We start from the raw sequence: 19,439 nt of genomic DNA on the forward strand, positions 1-19,439 counted from the left end.
TCTATGGACACAGACTGAAGTTTTAGCATTTAGGAATGCTCAATACATGATATCAAACATAAACCTTAAAAACTCAAAATCACCTGTGCCCTCCTTATAGGGATTGACACATTTGAATTTGCTACAAGTACTTAAATAGTTTCCCTACTCAGATCAGACAAGTGTAGTCCAAAAAGTATACCAACAGCTCTCTTCAATCTGCATGCCACCTGATAGACTTCTGCTAATGTAAAAGCACAAGGATTAGTGGAGTTCCCTCACTTTGTACTTATATATGTTTTTGCTTTCTAGGTGTTGCATTTTCAAAAATCTGAGTTCACAGTAGTTGAGTGTGGATGCTGAGGTCAGGTTATTAGTTAACCCATATATGCCCACTGATTTGAAGCCCATGTTACCTTCCTTGTGTAAATAATTATTATAGTACATGATAGAAGCATAATAAAAGATCTCCCTTTTTTTGTGAAGCAATATCTTAAAAATTATTGTAATAAAATGTGATGGAAAATTATAAACTTCAATAAATTTTCTTAAATTTTTTTACAGTTCTACTAAACTATATTAAAAACAGTTTTCAGATATGCATCATTTTCAAGTCTTTCTAAGATATTCAGCTCAGTTTTGAAGAAATATAATCTTTCTTCATATTGGCCTATATAATAGTTAATTAAATGGCACATTTGCAGTAACTAGTGCATCAAGGATTAACAATTTTGAAAATAAATGCCACTTACTTTTGAAAAGTGTACAACCACTTAGTGAAAGTTGGGTATTTATTAAGATAGCTAATCTTGAGGTTTAGGGTAAAAACAGAGTCCAGCTATAATAAGGAAGGGGCTGAATACAACTTACCAGGTCAAATGTTAGGGTGAAGATTCAGTGAGTCTGAAAGCATTGTGGTGTAAAAACACTTATCAATAAGGAATAAATAAATTCTAACAATTTAGTAAGGTGTAATTCATCTGATTTCCTTGACATAAATATGTAATCTCCATATTTTATGATACTCCTATTATCTTGAATATTAGAATTAGGACAAATTATTTTTTGGAAGGTTAAAGAAAAGGGTGTGACTATGGATCAAATAGCATAATTTAAATTATATTGTTTTATATAAATAACATTGATTATTTGGAAACATTAGGTATGACTTTTCATCTTGATTCTATAAGATAAATGGATAAGTCATTAAAATTTAGGAAGAGAATCAGTACTTGAATTTGAATGAATTAAAAAAATCCAACAATGTTAAGGGTAAATAAGTATAATTTAGGTCTTCAAGTTTTAAGAAAGAAATGGAAAACTTTTCAAATATCTAGTATTGAAATTAAGAATAGAGAATAAAATTCAGCAGTAATATAGCAACTGTTATAAGAGTATGTTTGAATTCTGTACTGTGGTTCGATTAGAAAGAGACACGGCATCACAAAAAAGGAAAAAAAAGAAAGACAAAAACCAAAAGAGATATAGAAGGTAAACTGAAAAGACATTGAAATACATTAAGAGAGAAAGGAGAGATGAAGATAAGTGAATAGAAAGACAAAGACAAGAAAGAAAAAAAAAACCATAAAATAATTATTATGCAATTGTATAAAAAAATATTTTCAAGGAACAAAACCCCATGTTGGGTTCCCTTAAAATACCACATGTAAATTTGTTTGAAGTAGTATTATGGTTTAGATATAAAATGTCCCCCAAAACTTCCTAGATTAATGCAGGACTGTTTGGAGATGAAATGATTGGATTGTGAGAGCTGTAACCTAATTGGTCCATCCTAGTTTGAATGGTCTGGGTGATAACAATAGGCAGGTGGGGCATGGATGGAGGAGGTGAGTCACTGGGGGCATGCTGTTGAACGATTCATCTTCCCTTCAATCCCTTCCCACTCTCTCTGCTTCCTGGCTGCCCTGAACAGAGTGCTGCTTCTCCACCTTGCCCTTCCACCATGATGTGCTACCTTACTTTGGGGAAGAGCAATGGAGTTGGCTGACCATGAACTTATCTCCCAAACTCTGAACCAAAATAAACTTTCCCTCCTCTAAATTGTTCTGGTAAGGTATTTTGGTCACAATGATGCAAATCTAACACAAGCAGGATACATTTTTTTTTTTTTAAACAAAAATACAACCATAAGTTGTATCAATACATTGATAGAAGACCAAGGGTTCAAGAAATAGGAGAAGCTCATGAATACCCATTGAGAAGATGAGACTGTCAAAATAAGGCAAGGAAAAACAATGAAATAAGCTACAAATAAAATTCCCAGAGAAAACATCTGAAGCGATGCTAAAGAAAGGATTTTATTCTTAGCCTGTCCTTATTTACAACCTACCTTGAGCAGTTGTTCTGACATAGAGAAGTAGTTCAGAATTTTTCACAAAACGTTTTTTTCCCATAGAACAATTGCACTTATTTTGCATGTGGAAATAATTTTAAGAGTAGAAGCACATATTTCTCAAAAGAGGATTGACAAAAACCAGGTGAGGCTCTGATACAGGACTTGTGAAAATTAAAGAGAGCTGCAGAAAAGCAGTAAAAGTGGGTCAAACACTGTGATGGTTGATACGGTCCTTTTCTTGGGGAGGTCTGAGAGTCCACAATAGCTATGTTAAGGATGCAGTTCCAAGTGTGCATCAGCATCAGAACTAGGCTTACACCCTAGATAGATCAGTCAGCACTGACTGGAAGTGCTAGAACCAGGCCTAGAGACAGAGCCAACATGAAGGAAATGAGAACAGCTGTCACTGCCCTCAGGAAAAGGGGCTTTTGAAATGGGCCAAGAGAGTTAGTACTGACTGGTTGGAGTGTAGACCTGGACCTCTTCAGGCCCAGAAGACCTGGATAGAAGTAGTCAGCCATGGAGATCGAACACTCATACATGGAAAGTGCTTAGAGGCCGTTGGGTTTGAGCCAGAAGAAACTCCCTGTCCCTGTCCTCCCCGTAGCTGTACTTGTAGTCACAGCTGGGGGAGCAGAAGTACAATTTCAAACTCCCTTTACTAGTGAAGAGGAAGCATTTCCTATTTTCTCTGAGTTAGAATTGTGTTTAGAATTCTATAGGACAGCTTGTAGATGAGCCCATGTTCATTCTGGACCTGCTGGGATGGGCTGGGATTTGTTAGAGACTGACATTTGGAGAACAAGAAAAGCTAAAGAAAGATGGCTACATTTATAGACCAAAGGACCAGAATTAATTTGAAGGTTAGAGAGACCCAGAAATGAAAATTGGAAATCACAAATGAGTAGATCTTTGCCATTGGTAAAATATCTGAGTCACTTACAGCATATTTTTCCATCTGTATTTTTGTCTGTGGGTTTTGACAGCATGGTCGCCTAACAAATGTTTCATCATCTGAATACAACAATAGATTTCATTCCAGAATACAATTGTTGCATAACAAAATTCAGTGTGTTGGAGGAAAAAAGTCAGTCAACACAATTTCAAGCTTTGTATGTCCTTTGTTTGCAGGGAGTCAGGCATAAATGAGCATTTGTCATTTGACTCTTCTAGAGCATTTCTAGCATACTGTGCCTTGGGCATGACACATCAGAGTCTGATGTTTATCTTTTATTACCTGCTAGATCCCTCTGGAAAGAGCCTCTGTGGAATTCATCATCTGCAGGCTTTGTTAGAGGTATACATATAAATACATGTTGAAAACATTTGTTGCAGATATTGTGGTTTCCAAAGCTGACTTAAATAAAAAAGTGTTGAGATGAATGATGAAGGGGACCTTCTGCAGGAGGTATGAAGCTAATAATTAAAACATTATTTATCAAAATGCTGACAGCAAAACTTTTTGTTATTCTGTGTCAACTAATTGAGAACCAATAGAAATAAGAGGAGCTTGATTAAATTTGTTATATGTCTGCTTTGGAGAAGTTTGTGAGGAAACTCTTTACTAAATAGTGAGTTTATAAATGTAATAAAGACTATACAGTTCAGAATTTTCATACAGGAAAGCTAGTTTAGTTTGAATAATAATTTAAAATAATTTTATTAGACACTGAGTTTTAGAAGTACCAGTATATTATAAAATTTTAATTTCTATTTTGTTTGTTACTGAAAGAAAAATATTTGCTTTTCTCAAAGGTTTTGTCTCAGTCTAATAAAAATGCTTCAAGATTAAATGACTAAAGGTGAAAACCTGTTTTCAAATTATATTTGAAATATATGGAATATTAGATAATAATTATCACTGCTTGGATCTGGGCTGTATTCAGATGATTAATTGTCAACATATAGCATTTCTTATCAGTTCTTAATTTGTATGTACACAACTTCTACTCTTGTATTATTCACAGACCATTATAAAAAACTAAAATTTGGACTCAGATGCAAGCTGTGGTTAAATCTGGGAGGATAAAGGTTTTTCTTTAGATGAAGCAAGGAAAATATAATGCTAAAATGCCTACAATGTATAAAATGACCTGGTCAATCAGGGTGCCATGCACAGAAGTAACATGTAGACACCTGTTCTTGCTGCTTCTCCATTTAGTGGAGATGATAACTGACATCTGAGGAAGACGGAGTCATTGAATACACATTATAAGTGTAAACCGTGTGTATGAATGAGGGTCAATTTGTAACTGCAAATGATGGTTTAGAGAAAGAAATTGAGTGTGATTAGTATGAACACCTTTAGCTTTTTGAGATTTTTATTTCTAATATTTAACTTCTTGGATTTGATTTTATGTACCAAATCCAAGTCTATGGAAGAACTGTGTTTTCTTCCCCAGTTTTCACTGTATTAGCCCAGGATTTCAGGTGATTCATCATCTTCTTTGAAAGTCCTTAAAAGCCACACCCTTCCCAAGACCAGTCTACACAAATGTTGCTTGTTTACTTTTAGAAGCATATAAACGCCAACAACATGATTTTAATGTATGCGATTTTCATAGGAAGAGACATACTCTAGCTTATGGAAAAAGTTCTGGATAACTGGAATAGAATATTACATTTAATAGATGTGATAAAGACAAGCCCAGGCAAGCCCTGTGAATCAATTTGCCACTAAACAACCCCTTCATACTCTCTTGTACAGGGCTTTAATTTCAGGAGGAGAAAGAAAATGGGAAGAGGGGGAGGGACGGTTATGACACTTCCTTTCTAGTTAAACAGTGTCTAGAAAAGGACAGTGCCTGAGTTTGACACCAGATGCTCTGGCACTGTGAGCAACAGCAGCAGGAAGTTAACTGCAAAAACACAGCAGCTGAACAAAGGCTCCCTGGATACAGAAGGGCAGATGGTATGTAAAAAAAGTCCCTCAGGATGGTTGTATTCCCAGCCCCCAAAACAGTCTGGATCAGAAGCTTCAGTATAATGAACAGGTAGTAAACTTAGACTTGGTGTGTCTCTAAAGAATATTTTACTAAGATTCCCTCTTTCTAACTGTATCATAAAGTCAGGCATTCAACCAAATACTTAGACGTGGTGAGCAGAATAAAATAAATTGAAAACACATTTTTATTTCTCTAAGCATGACCCCAAGGGTGTATAAGTTGCAAAACTGAGGGAAATGGTAGCAAGTCATACTAATTAAAATCTATGTACCAAGAGCTTTGCATGTGATATTGAGCTGGGTGAGTTGAATGAGGTTGGTTGATTCTCTGCCCTGCAGGTATTTGTAACTCTACATAGAAAACACCAGCATAAGTAGGCACTAAGGACTCATGTTTTTGCATTGCAGAAGAAATGGACACCATCTGGGGTGAGACCAGAGGTACACCCTGCTTGCTGCCTGCATCTGTCAGTGGCACTGAGTACAGCCCCATGGGAGGCTCTGGCTGATCTGCTAGAGGGCAGACTCTAGTCTGGAGAATTACTTACCCCAACCTACCCCTTTCTCTGCTTTATGTATTGTCTGTGTGTCTCTACAGAGACTTTCTGATTCTATTTTTATATTTTCAATGTGTTTTGTCACTTTGGATTCAGAATTTTTGCTTTTCTGATTTCAAGGTTTATAGTTAATTTTATATTTATTTTTATTTACCTCTGTTACCTACTTCCAGTTTAAGTGGATTTCTGTTTAAGAATTCTTAATGCTAAAAATTAGATTTGTGTTTCATATGTGGTAGTTAAGCAAACATTCCCTGAACTCAAAAAGATTTGTTTTAATCTTGGTTCTATTACTTATAGCTGTGTGACATGGGGCAAATTTTTGAACTCTCTGTAATTCCTTGGAATATTAATAGCACTGGAAGAGATTTTGAAGAGATTTAATTAATATAGTCAAGGGTTAGAACAGCGCTTGGAACATGAGCACCAATTGAAAAGGAGCCATTCCTCATACATGCTTTATTCTGTAATAATGACCAGTGAAAACCCCACTTAAGTGTTCAGTTTTGCAGACTTAAGAGTTTTACACTTTTTTTCTTTACATGGTATTTTATTTTCCTCTGATAATAATTATATGTGATAAATGTTTAAGTAAATAAACAAATATATTTACAATTTCTAAGCCAGTATAACTTTCATTAGGTACAGTGTTTAGAATTATATTTAATACCTGAGTTATATACACATTATAATTTTTTATAGGATAGAACACCTTCTCCTGTCCTATTAAAAATATTCCTTTTGAGGATGTCTAGTATTTTTATATACAGCATCTCATTAATTAATTTCTTCGCTGACAGTTTTGTAATGTGTTAAATCTTTTTTCACATTGCATTTCAGAGTCCATTATCATAAATGCATATTACATACTATATGTATACTTAATTTTCTTCTACATATCTTTTCTTACCTGTGAAGCACTTTTTTCCCCCCATCTAAAAGCCCTCACAAATTACTTTGGTTTCATCTACTCAAATACATATATTTTTAGCTATAAAATTTTAATTTCTTTGGAAAACTTTCAGTTCACCTTATGAAAACATTCAGTAAAACCAGAATAAGCACCAGGCCCAAAGAAGTGATCAAACTTTTTTGCTTTTTTTATTATTTCACTTTCCTTTAACATTAGCTTCCTATTATGGAAAATTACCTGGTATTAGATTTTTATAAAATTGTTTTTGCCTTCTCTGAAACGGTTGGTCACATACACTTTCCTTGAATGGAATTTCCTAGTGAAGATTTTGTCTGGCCTTGTTCCCAGAGGTGCTGTTCTGCCCATTTGACAGCTTCTTAGGAATGGAAGTGAGATCCATAGCTCTTCATATGGACACTCACATAAGGACCTTCCTTTCACACAGAGGCCCTTACTAATGATAATTGTTCTATATTTCTTGAATGGATGTAAATGTCTGTCAGACATGATATTTTATTGCAAAAGTGATGAGGACTGAAAAGTTGGAAAGTTAAAGGTACAACTAGAAATTGTCCAGATTTCCTCTGACATTTGGCTGCCTAATCCCTCCACAATTGTGCTTGGGATGAGAACCTGGACACTTGTACAGATAGTGCAGCCCATTTTGAACCCATTATATTAAGTAGAATTCTAATTTCGGTAACATCCATGATGCTTGCCTGGATTTTCCGTCTGTGCTTTGCTTTACCTCAAAGGACAGAGAAGCAATTGAACTCTCAACTTGAAATGTGAAGTTTAAAAAAAGTGATGAATTTCTCGCTGCTTTTTATTTAGAGAGTTCAGCATTTAGTATTCATCGAAAGGCAACATCTTTCATTTTCAGCATTTTTTTCCCTATTAAGTTTGTAGGTAGCATGAAGAAGTGAAAGGATGATTTAAACCCCACTGTTGGGGTCCTTAGCCCCCTTGCTCTTCTTGACCAGTGACAAGGGAAGGAAGCACTCCCCAACAAAGCCAGATCGGGAAAGGGAGGGCCGACTGACCACCCCTACCCAGCCCTCTGGGTGGAGGACAATCAGATGCATCAGGGAGACCAGTCACAGCAGGAACTCATTTATTGAGGAAGTCACACAGCTTTTATGTAGGGTGAAGGCTAGGCGGGAACCAATCAGCTTAAAGGTCAGCAAGGCACGGAGGATTCACGCAGGTGAGAGTCCCATAGGACTATATGGCAAGCACGAGCTGATCATGGTGGCGGAACTGTTGTTAACCAATCCCTGACGGTGGTCCACTTTATCCTCATTAACTTTTGAAACCGCCTTTGAGGCCTTATCTTGCTCACTCTCCGGGGAGTAAGGAGTCAGCCTGAGTTAGTTAACGTGTCATTAGTCCCAACACCCCACAGATTTGAAATCTGCTGTTTCCTAACTGAAGTTGGGTGATTTGCTACATCTGTTAGAGCCTCAGTTGCCTCACTGGAAAATGTCGGCCTAAAAACATCCAATTTCCTATGAATTGGGCAGTGGTGATCTTCTGGGTTTCCATCCATAATGATCACAGACACTAATTTAGTTTAGGCTGAAGTGACTTTGCAGAAATGGTATGTTTGAAGGAGTGAATTCAGTAAATGTACTGAAACAAAAATAAAGTGTTCCAACTTTTCAAATAAGCTCCAAATGAAGCTCACTTATGAAGTGCTGGTAAACCGGATGACCTCAAAGGAGAATAGTTTGAGCAGGAACCTCAGTCAAATGTGGAATAGATTAGGGCCTACAAGCATAGTTAATAATCTGTGGTTTAGGTATGAGGTGTCCCCTAAAAGCTCATGTAGACAGAATGGATTTGGTAAGTCTGGTTGTTTTTAATGTCTCTGAATTTTCTTTATTTTCTATTGTTTCTTTTCTTTTTATTTGTTCTTTTTAGGTATTCATGACAGTAGAGTATATTTTGACATGTACATACATGTAGTATAACTTATTCTAATTAGGATCCCATTCTTGTGGTTGTATATGATGTAGAGTTTCACTGGTCATGTATTCATATATGAACATAGGAAAGTTATGTCCAATTCAGTCTTTCCCATTCCCATACCCCCTCCCTTCTCTTTATTTCCGTTTGTCTAATCCCATGAACTTCTATTATTCCCTCCCCTCATCTATTGTTTCTTAATGTTAAGGACATCCTTTTGAAATATCAGCATGTCTGATTCATAATGAGGGGGGCAAGGGAAGAATGGAGGAACTTTGGATAAGGCAGAGGGGAGGAAGGGAAGGAGGAGCTATGGGGGTGGGAAAGATTGTGGAATGGGATGGACATTTTAACCCTATTTACGTGTATGATTGCACAAATGGTGTGACTCTGCATTGTGAACAACCAGAGAAATGAAAAGCTGTGTCCATTTGTATATAATGAGTTGAAATGCATTCTGCTGTCATGTGTAACTATTTAGAACAAATAATAAAAAAAGAAATATCAGCATGTTTAGCTATACTACTGAGAACTATGAGAAATAATATTTGTTCCATGTCTTAATCCTAACCCTTGGAGAAGGCAAGACACTGAAGACAGAGTAAAAACAGAACAAAATAAACAACAGCAGCAGCAGCAACAACAGCAAAAAAAACCCTATAAAAAGGTGAAATTCATAGGTTAAGGGATAAAGTCTTTGAAGATCAGCTTTTCACAAATTTCTCTTTCTCTAAGCCTTTCCAGAGAAAACTTTGAAAGAGTTCATGTAATATTTCATCCAAAAAAAGTTATTTTGATTACATTAATCTCTTAGGTTGCCGTCAGGTCATGCTAGACATTCAATTTGATCTTGTTTAGAATGTTTAATGAAGGACAGATCTGAGTCAAATGTGGTTTCTATCTTTATACTTCAAAATTGTAGGCGTTGGTTGTCATTCAGTCATTTATTCATTCAGTGATTAGAAACATTTACTTAATTCCTATTTCATGCTAGTCAATGTTATGCAACAAGGATACATCTAAAATACCACTTTCTACCATGTGTTTGTTTCTCAAGTTGGTCCTTTATCATTCCCTACTGTTTCCTTAGACCTTGTCATTAAAATCTTTACTCTATTTGAGCACCCTTGTATTGGTTTAGATATGATGTGTCACCCAAATGCTCATGCGTGAGACAATCGAAGGATTTTCAGAGGTGAAATGATTAGATTATGAGACATATAACCTAGCTAGTGAATTAATTCACTAATAACTATGAACTGGGTGGTAACTGTAGGCAGGTTGGGTGCAACTGGAGGAAACAGTTCACTGGGGGTGTACATTTGGTTTTATATTTTGTCTATGGTGAGCAGAGCTTTTTCCACTTCCTTGTCGCCATGTCCTGAGCCATTTTCCCTCTGCCACTCCCTCTGCCATGATGTTCTGCCTCAACTTAGGCCCAGAGCTATGGAGTCTGATGACTGTATACTGAAGTCTGACACCTTGAGCCCCCACATAAACTTATCTACCTCCAGTTGTTTTTGTCAGGTCCTTTTGTCACAGCAATGAAAAAGCTTACTAGAGCAAACCCCCTCCTTAAATAGAAAAATCAGAAGTTCCACAACTCTCACCTTAATGGATAAGAAAGATCAAGTGCTTAAAATCAGGTTTAAATGCAGATTCTGCCACTTAATGAGTGAACTTTAATTTTTACAGGAAGACAAATACTACATCTTACTACATCTGGAAAGTAAAAAAAATTTGAACTTATAGAAACAGAGAACAAAATGGGAGTTACCAAAAGCTGGGGAGAAGAGGGACTGCAGAAATGTTAGTCAACACAAAATTTCAGTCAGATAGGAGGAATAAGTTCAAGAGATCTGTTGTACATCATGGTGCCTACAGTTAATAAAAAACAATTGTATAACTGGAAATTGCTAAGAGAGTAGATTTTAAGTGTTCTCAACACAAAAATAAATATGTGAGACAACTTGACATATGTTAAATATCTTGATTTAACCATTTCTCAATGTATATGAATGTCAAAATGTCCTCTCAAATAAAACATTCATCATCTTGAATGGAGTGGCTATAGCAAATCACCCACAGGGTTAATTTTTAGTTGTGTCTGAAAGAGTAGATAATGGTCTCCCAGTGATAAGCTAGAAAATCAATAGGAGCCTAGAAGAGAAGGAAATGTGGATCTGAGAAATGATAAAACTAGTTGGAGTAGATGGATACAGTGTTTTTGTGTGAAAATGGCCTGATATAGAGACTGAAGAAATTGGTAAGGCTGGATTATTCAAAAACTCAGAGAACATTAATTTAAAAATTTCCTAAAGGTTGAGGGGAATTGTGGAAGTAGTCTCAGCAAGAAATATCAAAACCAAAATTGTAATTTAGGAAATCACCATGGCAGTGGTATACAGGGCAGGCAGGAGAAGGGCAACTCTGGCTGCCAGAGGACAGTCGGGTAAAGATAATGATAATCCAGGTGTCAAGAGAGGAAATGGAAGCATTCATTTGTAAATGTTGAAAAGAATTATCACAAGATATTTAACTCTTCCTACTTAGTTCCAGGCTGATTTTAAATTTTCACTATTATAATAAAGGTGACACTAGACATTCACAATTTTATACATTTGGGGTTATTAGACCACATTGCCAGTGGTAGGAAGATGGGGTTAATAAGTATGGATATTTTTAGATTAGCTTATGCAATTTTGTGATATGCTGTTTCAAATATTTATCCTGTAAATATTTTCAACTCATTTTCTCCTTTTCTTTTTTGAAGAACATTCTTACATAGGGTTACTGAAGGCATAGTCTTTTCTCTTTGACATATTCTAAAAAATTTGATAAACATCAATCCTTTTTTTCTTGCTTTCTTCATAGCTTTGTTGTGGCAAAATTGAAGTACAATAAAATGCACATATTTGAAATATGAAATTTGATCAGTTTCAACATGTTTTTACACACATGTAACCAATACGATCAATATAAAAGCATTTCCATTACTTTTTAAAAATTTTAAATCATGTAGACTGTATTTCCTGATGTGTTACATTAGAAATCAAACATCTTAAGACATATAGAACCTCACTCCCACATGTCAACTATTTAAAAATTAAATGGCACACATGGTTTCACAACATGGAACAGCCAGGAAAGTGACCTCCTTTATTCTGCCATCTTAAAATCCACCAATCCTTTTTTCCATTATTACTAACAGAGGTTAAAACTTGATGACACTTTATTTATTTGTTTACTTTTGCTTGCTTACTTTTTTGTTAAAATTCAAGTGTTTGGTAATTAAATGCATTGATGATTATACCTCAACTATCACTATTATTCAGGAGTCAAAACAAAGGTTTCTAAAGTATTGACATTGAAAAGGTAACTGTTAGGGAAAATTAGAAATAAATGAATGAAATCAGTGGTATTTAGAATTTAATAACACTGGTTATTATATTGGAAGGAAACTTATTAGGTCAAATTAGGGTCTAAATTTAATGCTCGACAGAACTTCTTTACATTTAGCCTCTTTTGGCTAATTTGATCAAGCCATTGAATTGAACTCACAATAAGCCACATAAACAACATTCAGAAGAAGCACTATGATGATAAAAATACAAATTATGAAAAAAACTTTTATTCAAAAGACTCTTTAAGGCCATTCAAGTATATGAGACAAAGCAGTCATCTGATGGAATAATGGAGTGGGAAAAGCTGCTCTGGTGGAAATGTCAAGATCAAATCAACCTGTTGTAGTAGAAGTTTGAGATTGTCTAAATTAGGATGAATTAGATTTGCATATTTATATCATGTGTCTATATAACATTGCATACCTGTGCTTATTCTATTCATGGTTCTTTCAACCTGTTTAGTCTCATACCTTCTCTGTCTTCTCTGTCTTTAGCTTGAATGTCACCTCTTCTGTTTAAGTTTGGTCTAGTTCCCTGGCTACCTAAAGACTTAACTTATAAACTATTACACCTGTTTAACAATAGCATAAATGTTGAGTACTGCATACAAGAATATGTTGGACATATTTCCCTCTCTTGGACTCTTCATACTTCTTTACCTGCTCTTATCTCTCCAAGAAGTGCCACTCGCTTATTGTGTTCAAAATCTAGAAGTGCATAGACAGGAGATTACAGCCTGACCCGGTGGGAACCATCTCTAGGCTGGTCAACGCTCCTCACCAGCCTCTAGGACCTTGCCCAAGCTTTCCAGCATCCCTGCACCCCAGCACGGTGAAGGGGCATTCTCATTGTAGTGTTCACTAAGGATGGGTTCAGTATTTGGTGTTTTGGAACAAACTGGCTAGGTTCAAATCCTAGTTCCACCATTTATAAGATGCAATATTTTGGTCTTCTGTTGACTCAGATTTCCTCATCTGTAAAACAGTTATGGTAATGTATTTATCTCAAGGTGTTGGTTTAAGATTAAATGAATTAATAATAATTAAGAGCATTTAGGAGATAACTGGCACATAGTAGGCATAATAAGCATTTTTAAATTTTATGAACTGTATTAATGGCTAGTTATTTTTAGCATCACTTGCCTTTCACTGTCACCCTAGGTGCCACTGAGTGGAAAATATGGCTGGTCAATGGTGACACACATTCCACCTTGTGGAAGACAGGGTAACCCAATGTGTCGTGGGACCCTCTAGAGTGGCTGCACATTCTGAACAGCATTCCAGTTGTGTGATAGCTGGTTGTGGATTCCTGAGAAAACTTCCTTGTCTTCTTCACTTCACATCTTTTATTTTGAATTAGTTGCCAACATTTAAACATCATGAAATTTTAAGTGAATATTCAAATTTCTGGAATTACTTGGAAAACTTCAGAACTGGGGCCATGTTTTGACATGTCAGTGGTTGAACGGAGCTAAATGCTTACTCCTCCCTGGGAGCGAGTATTGATTCATCTGTTCACCAGCTGACACACTGTATCTTTGTTATCTGCCTCTTATTTGAGTCTGCTATCCTTGAATTAGGGTATCCCAAGCAGCTCTCTTTCTTTATATCACGAAGGCCCTTACTTCCATAAAAATACTTTATTGCTCATACTAGATTATATGATTCTTTGTGAATCAGCTTTTTGTTTTATTTATTTTTATGCCTTTGACTTTGGCTTAAACTTAGTAGGTTACATCATAGTTTTTTGGACTGAGGAGGTCAAGCTTCTTAAGACACGAGTTAAGATGATTTTTGCCCCTTATACAGGAAAGAATTATGAAAAAATAATTGAAAGAGAATGTATAATTGAGAAAGTCAAGCAAATTTTATGAGTTATGTTGATAACACTACATATTAGAAATGGAATTCTATTTATGTCAACTGTCAGGTTATAATGATGTGCAAAGAACCCCAAATAAATGCCTTAGATTTGAATTCCTATTCCTCATTGCTTGTCATTCGATCTTGAACAAATTACCTAATCCCCATGGGCGTTTTTTGTTTTGGCAAAAATGTAGGTAATAATAAATATTCCCCCAGTGATGTGGTAAGTATTAAATAAAATACAAAATATTGCTTGGCTATGAAAATGCTTTTAAAATATTAATATATTTGCTGTGCATACTTACATTTATTTTAGTGTTTACAAAGGAGAGAACAAAGCTCCAGAAGAACTTGCTACATAAGGCAGAATTAGAATCCAAACCATATGAATCTTAGTAGGTTAGTTTTTTTCCCCACTAAAACATAATTCATATTGTACTTAAGGGCAATTGAAAAGTTAGAGATTTAGAATGTTCTACTAGAGGTGGGATAAACCAGGAATCCAGTAAATTTGTTTCAGATATTACAGCAACGTCCATGCTCTGATTGATGCCAAAGACAGGAACTTCTGACTCAGTGTCAACAGAAATAAAACAGCCACGGAGTGTGAGCAACCAGGCCAAACTTGGGAGGGTTTTAACCTCAAGGAGAGGGGAGACAGCCCTGACAGAGAGATCAGGCTGCTCCCCAGATGAAGAAATGGGCCATTTTTTTATTGAGTTGCTGGGGTGGAATACGGTCTGGTAATTTCCTACTGGTCATGAGTATGGTATTTTTTTCAAGGAGTATCTTCCTTGTGAAAGGTACAGATCATAGTTATTTAATTTACTATTGGAGACATTGTGGCACCAGTATTCTGTTTTTTATGCATCTAACTTTCAATAAAATTGCTGAAAAATGAGAGTTAGAAGGAGGACAGAAAAGGAAGAAAAAAATGGATGCCAGTTTTCAGGAATAAAAAGCCAGGAGCTAAGGCCTTTGGTGGGTTTTTTCATCTTCTGTTCCCATTATAGTTCTTGTCTCATGATCATTTTTGTATATAAAAGAAAATAAAAGGACTAAATAAAACATTCCTCATTTGGAAAAAGACCTTCTTAAAAAGCATTTTTTATTGAAAACAAGGCATAGACTGCAACTTCATATTTTGGATTTTTATTGGTGAAAATTTCAGGTTAATACCCAGGCAAATTACCTTTGTTTCTGTTTTGAGAAAATTTTCTTTTTCCTCTCTTTTATATGAGGGCAGATGAATATTTCTAAATGAATGTTCTCTGGGTTTGGGCCTCTGGCTTTTAGGAAGGAGAATGACATTTTGAAAAGCAGAAGACCATTATGGAAACTGCATCTTCTATTCACTGTTGGGGCCTTGGGCAAGTTATTCTTGGTCTCATATTTCTCATTTGTAAGATATTCTCTCACCTCTAGCCTCTAGGGTTATGCCAAGGAAATGTGCCTGGAAATGTGCTTAATTTTAGCATATTGTTATTCTGTTGTTTATTCAATAGTAGGTTAGCATTTGAAGCTGGAGGGATCTTAGCTTATCTTGACTGATTCCTTAAATGTAAGAGGGGAATCCTTAAGAGGCCAAATCAAGACAATTGCTATTCTTCTCAGATTCCTTTGATATTTATGTCTCTGGCTACAACTTTCATTTTCTAAACAAGAGTTCTTTAAGAGATCAAAGAAATGTATATGTAAAATAGTAATAAAATTAATGTAGATTTCTAGCAATGCAATTTTAGAAATAGGGAATATATTTAATAAGATTATATACCACTGTCAGTTCCCATCAAAAGTGTATTGAAAAAATGCAAATATATAAATAAATACTAGAAAAATTACTTTATTACATGATAAGTACCATATAATTCAAATATAAGATTATCAGGAGTTCATCCACAATTTTCTAATAAGTGAAGCTATAAAGTTACAAAAGAGTCTTTGTTCTATGAAATATGTCCTTGATGGTATAACAACAATAATAACAGTGCATTAGAATTAAATATAACTACAGAAAAAGTGAATATCCTATTTTCATTCTTTTATCCTTTAGAGGGCTGAATTGATTTTATGGATAAATTGGAACAGCTCTTCACCAACATCTGTGCTGATCATTTATTTGTATAACTTATCCCTCTATATGGAAGCTCTCAGAACCTGCTCTTTGAAAAGACAATAGCTCAAAACACTTGGAGTACAGTTTTTAATCCTGACCCTATCACTTTCCTCTCCCCTTGAATGACAATGAGAGGTTTGCGACTTTAAAAACACCAAGAAACAATTTTTATTTTCATCAACAACTTTTGTGTCCTCTTCACTGTCGGTACTGAAACACCCCAGCTCCCCAGAACCAGTCTCTGTCTCACTGACCAATTCCCTGCTGGAAACATCTCCTTAATGATTATATGATTGCTAAAGTTAGGATATTTCATTGTAAATGTACTTCTTTAGTTTATTCCAAATTATAAAATAATTTGAGTCAGACATTTGCTTTACAGATTTAAAACTAGTCACAAAACAGCACTTTATATATGAAAGTATTTTCGAAGTAAATATTGATGCAAGATGGATGAGGAGAATATGTGAAAAGAGAGAAGAGAATCCAATTCTTCAGGTGCTTATACCTTCAGTCCAAAAGGTTGGAGATTCTAAAAAACACAGAAATCATAAAAAGAAAACTTTTTAAATGAAATGGGTTTTATGAAATTATTCAGTGATACATAATATAAAATATCCCAAAGTAAAAAAAAAAAAAAAATGCAGACTCGTTAGACATGATCTTAATTTATTTCATGACATTTTCTATCCCACATATAAAAGGCTATATAGAAAATCCAGCCTGTTTGAGTTATTATGGATGAGGAGGGGACAATTTTTTTCCTTTCTTATAAAAAAATCCTATGTACATTTTAAAACCCAGCTCTCTAATTGTCATAGTTTTGAGATCCTAATTAGTGCTTTCATGACATATTATTTGGCTTTTTGTTTTCTAATAATTTTAGGACACAACAAAAGATGAAGGTAATGAGACTGAAGCCAGCAGGATGAGTAAATTGAGAAGGACAAGGAAGAAAGTCACCAAGCCACATCTTTGTTCAATGGACGTGGGAGAAGTGAATGTAGCCAGTTCCAATGGTATCTAACTACTGCAATCTGTCAAGGATGCTGTGGTCCATGATAATCTCTATTTGGTGTTCTTTTTCATAAAACATTTCCTTTTTTTTTCCTTTGGGAAATGTATACAAGTGATAAAGTGAAATTTATTGCTATATAGGTCACATAAAAGATGGTAGATATAAGCTTACAATGTAAATTTATGAAAAAAAAATAGTCACAATTTAAAAGGGTTAAAACTAGGAAGATTGAAGTGGGGTAAAAGAGAATGAAACAGAAGAACAAAACAAAGCAGGAAGAGAAGTACATTTCTGCACTGAGAGCAAATATAAAGATCTTTACTGAAGATTTGGGAGAACGCAAGAAAGGTACAGAGCAAGCCCATGTTGGAATTCTAACTAGATTCCAATAGATCTGAAACACTGCTGAAACAAAGAGTTAATCTGGAAAACAAACTGGGAGCAGTAGTATTCCAAGGCAGTGGCACTAGGAATTACCAGCCCATGGTAACAGTAAAAAAGCAACTAGACTTTGAAGATTTTAGTATTGCCTAAAATTCTCTACATATCACACACTTCCATATGACCTGCAACTAGGGTGGACTACTCTCATGCTCTCATTTGGTATGTCACTGCCTAGGAATACACTACGTTTTCAAGTATTCAACTCCATATTGGTTATTTTGTTTGTTTGTTTATTTATGTATGTATGTATGTATGTATGTATGTATGTATGTATGTATGTGTTGCTGGGGATCAAACCCAGTGCCTTGTGCATATGGACAATTGCTGTACTACTGAGATACATTCTCTGTCCCTGCTCCACCTTGTATCAAAGGACAGTTGGAACAATGATGACATGTTTAATATTTTCCCTTATTACTACAGAAAGGATCAGAAACCAAATGACATGCCACAAAATGGGGGATTTGAACAAACCAGTTGGAGGAACTGGCTATGCTGAGTCTCATCTGCCACACCATGACAAGGACTCTGAGGATCAAACAACAATGATAAAACAGTCACTCCCCAAGATGTCTTCCAGTGCTCCTGGTGGTGAATATAACTCAAACTCTGGTAAGGATTTACTGGTAAAGATCCTAAAACAAATGAGCATATGGTTCTAGCTACTAATTCTAGGTTTGTATTTGAATTAGAGATAATGTGATGTTAGTTGAGGGATGCTAGCCTGAGAATCACAACACAAGAGAATTTGTACTTCTGTCACATACAGTAATTTGCAGTTTTTGTTAGCCTCTTGGTTACTTATCTGGAAAATGTAGGGGTTATAATTGAAAAAAATTCCTCAAGTTTTTTTTTTTTTTTTTTTTTTTTTGCAGTGCTGGGGATCGAACCCAGGGCCTTGTGTTTGCAAGGCAAGTACTAAGTACTCTACCGACTGAGCTATCTCCCCAACCCCTCAAGTCTTTTTTAAAAATTAAATTCTGTTTTTTTTTTTTTTTTTTTTAAGTTTCTAGATTACTTGTAGTGATATAACTATTTTGGTACATCAGTGTATTGGATACAAGTGATTGAAACTAGTTAAAAAGAAGTATTTATTCTGTGAGGGCAATTTATACATAAAGGCATAAACAGAGTTTGGAAAAGTGGGAATATAGTGGGCTGTGACGTGAGAGGAACAGTGGCCATGCTGTCACTCTCACTTCTAACACCAATTACACGTTTTGGAGTTTCTCAAGGCTAAGCTTAGTTTTGACAACTTGCTAGAACTCAGAGAAGCACACTGAAAGCGGTTAGACTTATGGTCACAGTTTTACAATAGAAGAATACAGATTAAGATCAGACATGGGGCAAGGTCCTGGAAAGTACTAAGCACAGAGTGTACACTTGTCCTTTCCCAATAGATAAATGCAGTAGAATTTTGCCAACTCAGGAGATTCACTTGAATTTGGTATCCATGGGCTTTATTTGGACCCAGCAATTAACTGACCATGTAACTGGGCTTAATCTCTAGTCATTTTGGGGGTCAAGCTGATACTGTGTGATTCAACATTCCCTCCATAAATGACTTTGTTAAACTTTCTGGCATTGTCCAGAGCTCCTTGGCTCACAAAGATATTCTTGTCAGGCAGATCATTCCAAGGGCTTAGAAAGGATCGCTAAGCGATCAAGGGCAAACCTCTTCTTTGGAAAGATTACATTCTTTGCTACATACAGTGCCTGAGAGGGAACTAGAGAATGGGAAGGGAGCACTATCAGACTCCCTATGTATTAGTCTTCTATGGCTACCATACAAATGATCACAAATTTAGCTTTATAAAAAAACACAGAAGTACTATCTCAGTTCCCAATGAAATCCAGGGCTGACTTAATTGACTT

The 19,439-nt window shown here is 35.5% G+C and overlaps 1 protein-coding gene across 2 annotated transcripts in view; it reads left to right on the plus strand.

Annotated features, from left to right (window-relative positions):
* Positions 1-3,713: 3,713 nt before the first annotated feature.
* LGSN (lengsin, lens protein with glutamine synthetase domain) overlaps positions 3,714-19,439 on the plus strand; it is a gene marked incomplete at both ends in the record, with an annotated part of 28,778 nt that continues 13,052 nt past the window's right edge. Inside the window, 2 exons of one of the 2 annotated variants that reach the window (XM_079149088.1) lie at positions 3,714-3,743; positions 16,989-17,121. In XM_079149088.1, the coding sequence (XP_079005214.1) occupies positions 3,714-3,743; positions 16,989-17,121 (163 nt within the window). Of the gene's footprint in view, positions 3,744-16,988; positions 17,122-18,062; positions 18,177-19,439 lie in introns of those variants that run through there. The other variant, XM_079149089.1, reaches the window with a different exon arrangement.

The sequence above is a fragment of the Sciurus vulgaris genome, assembly GCF_902686455.1.
Source record: "Sciurus vulgaris genome assembly, chromosome: 7".
NCBI lineage: Eukaryota > Metazoa > Chordata > Mammalia > Rodentia > Sciuridae > Sciurus > Sciurus vulgaris.